Source organism: Austrofundulus limnaeus, unplaced genomic scaffold, assembly GCF_001266775.1.
Source record: "Austrofundulus limnaeus strain Quisiro unplaced genomic scaffold, Austrofundulus_limnaeus-1.0 Scaffold69, whole genome shotgun sequence".
Lineage (NCBI taxonomy): Eukaryota > Metazoa > Chordata > Actinopteri > Cyprinodontiformes > Rivulidae > Austrofundulus > Austrofundulus limnaeus.
Window position 1 is genome coordinate 623,801 of NW_013952471.1, and position 8,149 is coordinate 631,949.

The 8,149-nt window shown below is 41.1% G+C and overlaps 1 protein-coding gene across 2 annotated transcripts in view; it reads right to left on the reverse strand.

The window, feature by feature from the left end:
* Positions 1-326: 326 nt before the first annotated feature.
* Positions 327-8,149, reverse strand: part of onecut1 (one cut homeobox 1) — an 11,500-nt gene continuing 3,677 nt past the window's right edge. For both annotated transcript variants that reach the window (XM_014010445.1, XM_014010444.1), the window contains exon 2: positions 327-5,646. In XM_014010445.1, the coding sequence (XP_013865899.1) occupies positions 5,357-5,646 (290 nt within the window). In that variant the 3' untranslated portion in view covers positions 327-5,356. The remainder of the gene's footprint in view (positions 5,647-8,149) is intronic.

The window sequence follows — 8,149 nt, forward strand, 5'->3', positions numbered from 1 at the left end:
TAAATGCACATTGGCAGCAAAACCTGAATTCCCATTTGCAGAAACATCAAAAATTRTAATGAAATGAGTTTGTGGTTTTAGAACCCTCTCCATTATTTATGAGCCCGGCGTGTGCTTTTACTGCACTGTGATGCACAAAGTTGGTGATTTCATGACTCAGCAGGGTACAGAAAAAAACAACAGATATATTCAGGATTGATAAAATTTTGAATTGTTGTTCAATAAAATGTATGGTTAAACATAACTATTGATGCAATTTGCTTGTTTGAGTAAGAAAAAGATAACTTAACTCCCAAAATAGTAATAAAAAAGGTCGGACACAGGAGTTGGAAATACCAACAGTTTATTTTCTACCTTTTTTTGTGACTACAGAAATGTTGAAACATTTGAACACTGAAAAGAAAAAGAAAAAAGCTGGATGACATCATCACTTGCTCCTCAATTTTCTTTCTTTTTTCTTCTTTTTTTTTCTTTTTTGCTTAGCAATCACAACAGATGATATTGCACGGCACTGAGAAAGCAGTAGTAAAGCCTGGGAAACAGCGATGACAAATCAAACCATGAGACATGGAGTTATACATGTGAGAGTAACACAGGCAAGTATCGCCTCTCTGGCACACATGCACTCACACACACACACCCACACACACACACGCACACGCGTGCTTACACATTCAGAAACTGACAAATCAAAGAGCCACTGTGTGTTAATAAGGAAGCCAAAAGAAAGAGAACAAGGCCGACCAGACCAATGAGACGTCATTTTGAAACACAAGTGCAAAATAAACCCACCCCCCGCAAAACACCTTTGGCTGTAATCTGATGACAAAAATGCTTGTTTATCAAAACCTTTCAAGCATCTTTGTGTATGAATAGCTCGAGGACACCCCTCTGCGGGTGAGAAACTAGTTCCCCAGCGTAAGAGACCCAGATGATTGTCGTAGGCGCTGCAGTATTGTTATGAGACTTGTAGCCAAGCTACCCATCATATGGGAACTCCTTTGAGACAGAATAAATAAAACAAAACCTGATAAAAGAAAAAAAAAGTCCATTTTGCATCCAACGTCTTAAATACAAATTTTTAAGCTAAATGTAACTACCTTTCCACCTAATAACACGACGTCAGCACATCATCCTGATTTAGTCTGATTTGGACATTTTGGTATTTGGATTCAGGCCGAGACAGCTGCTGACAGCTCTGAGAACCCTATGTCCACCAATCAGCCACATGCATGCAGAGCGAACACATTTAACCAACAATAAAATAATAAGATTAAAAAAAACAGTAAAGAGATGCATGCAGATGATGAGACACAAACTCCCTAACCTCAGCAGAACCTGAATTCTGGGTTCACATAAATTTTTTTTAAAAAGAAGCAGTCCAAAATGTTAGAACCCCCCACACACTCACACATGGATTTCTTGGTAGGGTTCTCTGCAGTTTGTTAGACTTTGCTTACAGTCATTCCACGAGTACGTACCAAAAGAACAGATACTAGGTGGAGGGAGGCGGCGAGCCACGGTGATAAAAACAGACCCAGCTCCGTGGCACGGCCCCCGGCAGACCGGCTGCCCTGCCTCCGCTCCACTTCACTCTGTGCATGAGACAGCAAAGTGAGCAAGGCTTGCAGCCCACGCTTTTTTTTTTTTCACTCAAATGCTTCAGATTGTACAGGAGATTCCCCACACGGTAGAGTCAGCTTGTCTACAGAGCCCTACGCCTTCTACATTCTGTAACCGTGCGAATGGCAAATAAAAACTCAACAACTTTACAAACGCCAGTGCTTTTCCTAAAAAACAAAACAAACGTTTTTTCTCCAATTTTTTTGGTTTGTTTTAAAAATCTTTGGATGTGCAGCAATACTCATAAAGTAACTGTATTCAAAAAGGAATAGAAAAAAAAAACATTAATACACACGTACACACTGCTTTTTTCACCAGCTGATCAACAAAGTAGCTCCTGTTTGACTTTGTTGGCTCTGGCAAAATCAACTGTCTGGATTTTTGGCAGTGTTTAAAACACACACATTGAAATGCCGGCTAGGATTTGCTGAAGGAAAATCATACAAACAAACAAACAAACAAAAAAAACTCATTTGTCAGATCTAAGCGTGAAAAATAAGGCCGTAAAACGAAAACTGTCTTTTTTGTTTCTGTTCTTTTTTCTTTTTTCCTCCAAAAAACCTAATATGTACAAATCTAGAGTTTCTACAAAGACTTAAATTAAAGAAGTTGTTAAACAATACAAAATGCAATTAAATAAAAATAATAATAATCACAACAAGGACGTAGGTAAAAGAGGAATCATGAACACAACATCACAGCAGTTGGTTTTACCCTGTAAAAGTAATACCCAGTGTCTGATAAAAAATAAAAAATAAAAATACGTTTCTCCCTCCATCTCTTAAAGTTTCGAACATCAACCCTGAAACTCATCCTCCGTGACTTGGAACAGAGCACTTCTGCCYAAAATGAGAGTTAAAAAGAATCAACAAATCACCTCAAAGTTAGTAATAATACAGCTTTTTTGAAACAACAGTAACAAAAGAAGTGGAGCTCCGCCGCAGAGAGACGACGTCTCAATGCAGAACTCAAAGGAATTATTACTATGAGGTATTCAGAGACATTGGTAAAGACATGCACGGCCAGAGTGCAGCACCTTCCTACACGCGGCAGAGAGAGGAGGAAAGTGTAGGGGAGGGGAGGACAAAGGAGCGGGACGAGAGAGAGAGAGAGGACAGAAAAAAAGGGACGAAAAATCAAAACAAAGACCTTTGGTTTAATCTGTAGAAGTGGACAACAGAACATCCTTTGGTATGTTTTTCATTGCATGGTTGAGCTGGCGAAAGCACCACATTGTGATTTAAACAAAGCTAAACATTAAAAAAAAGAAAAAGAAGAGAAAGAAATTCCTTGTTTCTTCAGTTGTGGCCCTTCTACAGGCTGAGGTATTCACAGAGTCAAAGGTGAGAGGTCAACGGCGGTTTAACACTTTGGTTCAAGCAAGGCACTCGTCCTGGGAGTATTATTTTTTTTTAGAAAGATTGCAACACATCTGCTTCTACTTTCAGGAACACGTCTGCCTATCGTTGAATTCTGCCCATGGCTGTCTGCCCTACGCGGTCGTGTGACGATGTCTGACTTCTTTGTTCGATCTATAAACTACAAAAACACACAAGGAGGCAGGGCCGCGTGGATGGAAAGCTACAAAAAAAAAAACAAAAAAAAAACAACGTAAACCGTTCTGGACCGACCACAACAAATTCTTGGCTTGTCATAATGTCAGAATATTCCTATTTTTTTTCCCTTTGGCTTTTCATCAGAAAGGATAATTTTTTTGTGATTAACAGGCACAAACAAAGATCATATCAGTACAAGCTGGACCCGCAGGCACCTGTGCGGCTGCTCGAGTGCGGCACATCTGCCTACAGCTACATCAGCAAGGACTATCTATACAGAGCTGAAATCAGGATGAAGCAAGAGCAATGTGTAGCAGGGGCGCGTGGGTTGATTGCAGATTGAAGGAGGAGGAAGGAAGTAGAGGGGGGGGTGGGGTAAAGAAAAGGGGGGGACACATACATCATAGCATCTTTTAAACACCACTCACAGAGGCCGTGCAATTAGAAAAAATCTTTGGTTATCTTTGGTATCATCAAAGTGATAGAAATCACATATGGAACTTGAGTGAGGTAGCATCTTTGGTTCACACTAAAAACATCAGCAGGTTTGAAACTTCTGGTTTTTTTTTTGGTCTCTTGTCATTTTTTTTTGGTTTTTCACTCCGAGATGAAGAAGCAGCTTCCCCCGGCCTCTCATTCAAAGCTTGTCGGAACGAATGTGGAGCTGCTAACCCTGGCCTAGGAGAGGATGGGTGGAGGAGAAGTGGGGTGCAGCTTAATATAGCCAACGCCATCCAGCATCTGCGTGGTGCTTTCCTCCGAGCGCTGCAGTACGTACGGCTTACCGGGAGAAGGGGGCGGAGGGGAGGGCGAGGGGAGTCGGCTGGGTTGCTTTCGTATTCAGGTGACGGGTTGACATTGCTGCGTAAGCGCCTGAAAGTGATTCGATCATTGGTATCATCTCCTCGGCTCTACGTCTTTGATGAGGAGATAAAAATCAAAGACACGTGAGGCATGCAGGGGCGACAGAGACACACTCAGTCCTTCTTATGAAAGAGGTGTCCTGAAAGAAAAAAACACACGCAATTTGTCTCTCTGACAGAGCGCTTTGCAGAGAAAACACACCACTGAACCGATTTTATCTTTCTTTGCCAACTGTTTGGCATTTTGAGTTAAACATCTGCAATGATTCAGCCTCACACAAAGCATCTGCTGTGAGATTCTAGCTGAATGGAATACGTTGCTTCAATCAGGAACCTTAAGGCAAACAGCTTGTAATTGTAGGTCATGTGGCTTTCCTGTCAATAAGGAACAAAATGTAAGTAAGATGCAAACGTTGCATGAGCTGTGGAGGTACAAGAGGATAAGAGGTGTATATTCTTTGGTAAAGTTGCTTTCTCTGGTTAAAAATGCAGAAAAATGCAGAAAGCTTTGGTTTCCTGTTTTACATGAGTTCAGCAGGTTGGAGGAAAGCACCACTTCAGCTGAGGCTGAGTTTTGTTTTTGGTTTAGCCCTGGTAAGGATTTTTTTTTTGTTATTATTATTATTTTTTGGTTTCATGGTTAGCAGTCCACCCATGGACATTTCCTGTCCTGTCTGTCTGGAATGCTTGAAAGAAAGACAGACAACTGCACAGACACACAGACAAACATCAAAGTCCATGCACTGATCCGAACGAGGTTTCAGAACAATCCAGTCGCTCCTGTAGGATTTTTATTTGATTGACCAAATCCCACTGGAACTCCACATTCATCCCTGTTTTTTTTTCTATTCTTTTTCTGGACAGCTGCAGATCAGACTCCCAACAGGCTGATTAAACCTCCGTTTAGGGACCCATCATTAAAACCAACCAATCAGATTAAAGATAAAGATGGCAAATGACAGACTGAAACACAGTGGGGAGGTGAGGGGAGGAGTAGTAAAGCTAAAGACCAGTGACAGTGTGTGTGTGTGTGTGTGTGTGTGTGTGTGTGTGTGTGTGTGTGTGTGTAAGAAAGTGAAAGTCTTTTTGCAGTATGTAAAACATAAACACGTAGCTCAAACGAACATTTTAAAGCAGGTTAAACGAGAAGTCTTTGGTTTGTTCTCTTTTCATCTTTGGATACTATAAATATCAATATAGTACAGGTTTTTAAGGGCAAAACGTTGCTTCGAGGTCTCTAAGATTTCTGTAAGTTTTTAAAGCTTTTCCACCGAGGTTGAGTCAGTCCATGAGTTGGTCGGATTCAGTCCCACGTCAGGCTTTGGTGCAGGCACTGGGCCCGGAGTTGGTTGCATGACCGGAGCCGTCGTCCACCCACTTATCCAGGCTCCGGCGGCGTGCGTTCATAAAGAAGTTGCTGACTGTGGCCAGCTCCAGGCCCAGCTGCTGGGCGATGGTGAGCTGCAGCTCTTTGGATGGACGCTTGTTCTCCTTGAAGATGGCATGGAGCGTCCGCCGCTGCACGTCCGTGAACACCAGCCGGGGCTTCTTGGTCACACTGCCCCGCTCGCTTCTGCCGTGGTCCTGTTCCTTACGCTTACAGGCTGACATGGAGAGAGAGACACACACACACACAGGAACATGTGATTAGAGGAGCAGATGGTAGAAAAAACAAGAAAAAGGACCAAATGACTGAAAATTCAGCTTCTGCTTAAAAGTAGCTAAATGCAAATAGTAGGGGTGCAACYATACAGAAAATTCACGATTCGGTTCGTTTCGATACTTTAGTCTCATGGTTGGATATTTTTTCGATACAAAAAAGAGAAATGTCCATGCCCCTTTTAACTTGTAATTTATTTAAATTAATTATGAGCATTTGTTTAACCTCAAAAGTACAGTTTTTTAATCAAATGTTGCTGAAACAGCAAGTTTCTCAGTAGATCTGAGCTAAAAAAATGCAGCCTAGGTGGAGTAGTCGAACACAGATCCACTGATCCTTTAACACAGAGCATCTTCAGAAGACATGTTGATAAAGTAAAATTTTAAAATCTATATTGTTTGATACAAGTGTGTATTGAACCTAAAGCTCTGTTCGATACGGGTACATGTATTGTTGCACCCCTAGCAAATAGTTGGTTTAACTAATACAGGGTTATTATTATTTTGTCCTTATTTCAACATTGTACCTACATCAGGAATAAAACAACTTCAAATAGTCCTAGATATTAAACACAAATTGATGTTTATAAATGTATTGTCATTTTAGTATAGTTCAGWTTTTTATGAGAGGCATAAGTTGTGTGTGGAGCTGCCTGAACTCTTGTTGGTACAAAGCATTGCCTATTCATACAAAGCTCCTCCCTGGAGCTCAGTCTGCAGCTGAGATCCCACCCCCCACAGAGCACCCCTCRRCTAAAGCATTCTTTTAAAAAGTGCAGAAGTGGGAGTGTCAGAAACGGTAGGAGGTTCTTATAGAGACAGAGGCCAATTAGAGGTGTTTAGGCTATGCCGCAAAGTCAAATTWATTTTTGATATATACAGCGTTTTCATAGCATACTTATTGTGGTATAGAATTGAACTGTGTGTRTYGAAAATACARAATTAAATATTATTATTTWGGCAKCAGAGTATAATCTAACCTTGGCCATTTTGAACCGATTACGTAGATCATTCCTCTGGTGTAGCTGCCACAGAACTGTACAACCTTCTATTGTCAATTAAAGGTGTGTCCTACCTTTATTTTCCTTAACGTTGGGCTTTTTATGCCATTTTCTGTCATTTTGTCTTTTTTCCTTGGCATTGTATTTGACATATTTTTGTTTTAAATTGCTTATGATGCTTTCATTTGAATAATTTTATATGGCTCTTTTTATGGGTTTTATTGTACAGCATGTTGGTCAACTCTGAATGTTTTAAATGTTCCTTATAAATAAAGTTGCTTCGATTGATTAGCAGTTAAAACCAGCTGCTAGTGTTTGAGGAAAAATAAAAGGGTCTCTGCTGGCCAAGAGTTGTAATTAAAGTGCAGTCAGAGAGCCATAATTATCTTGGATCGGGCGTGCTGAACAACTGATCTGTACGTCTCTGAGGGACGCCCGGTGACATTTAACAATATGGAGGAATCTGTCAGCTATACCAGGCTACTGCTGGGGGTGGGGAATGATGGGGGATCCTGAACCAGACAGGAGGCTTCTGAGATCTGTCCATGGTGCTGAAAACAATAAAAGACATTGTGCAGAAGGTTAGGGTGGAAAAACGAACTATATTTACATCTGAGGCAGATTTAGAAACATACAGCAACAATTCAACCTCAGATGATCTTGTTAATTTRTATTGTTTGGTTTTTCTTCACCAAATAAAGCTCTTTAAAGTTTAGTTTGTTTGCTCACGTGAGACCAGAAGGGGGCAGAAGTGAGCTGCCTGAAAAACCTATAGGACTTTGTGTGGAAATGTGATTAACCAGACACTTAAACCACAAAACAGTGCTTATATGTGGAGTTAATGAGTGTGTGAAGCACAAAGAGTGGATAATGACATTTCATCAGCAAATATAAAAAAAAAAAACTGAAAATAAGCCAGTATTGCATGTTTTGAACAAGAAATTTGCGAAATTAAGGAGTGAATTTCATGTGTGGGTCACTTCACTGACAGATCCTTAAATGGATGATGTTACTGATTAAATGATGTATTTATGAAACGATTTGAACGAGATATCTGCCAACGTTCTCCTTTAAAGGAGGATTTGATTAAATCACCGCCATCTTCATCTTATCCAGCACCGCAGCCTGTACTGGTATGATGATAAGCTGAAGTACAAGAGCAGCTCGGTGTCTCCAGAGCTGGCAAACATTAACAGAGATCCGGAGCTCCTTGTGTTTAAAGGGCTGCTATAAATCAGGAGGAGTGAAGGCCACTCAGACAGCAGCAGGAGCCACGGCCACAGAGCAGCCAGGGGAGCATGGAGCACAGAGGCTACAGCTTTCCCAGGACACCAACAACGGCCTCGTTATCAGTCTAATCACACACACACACACACACACACACACACACACACACACACACACACACACACACACACACACACACACACACACACACACACACACA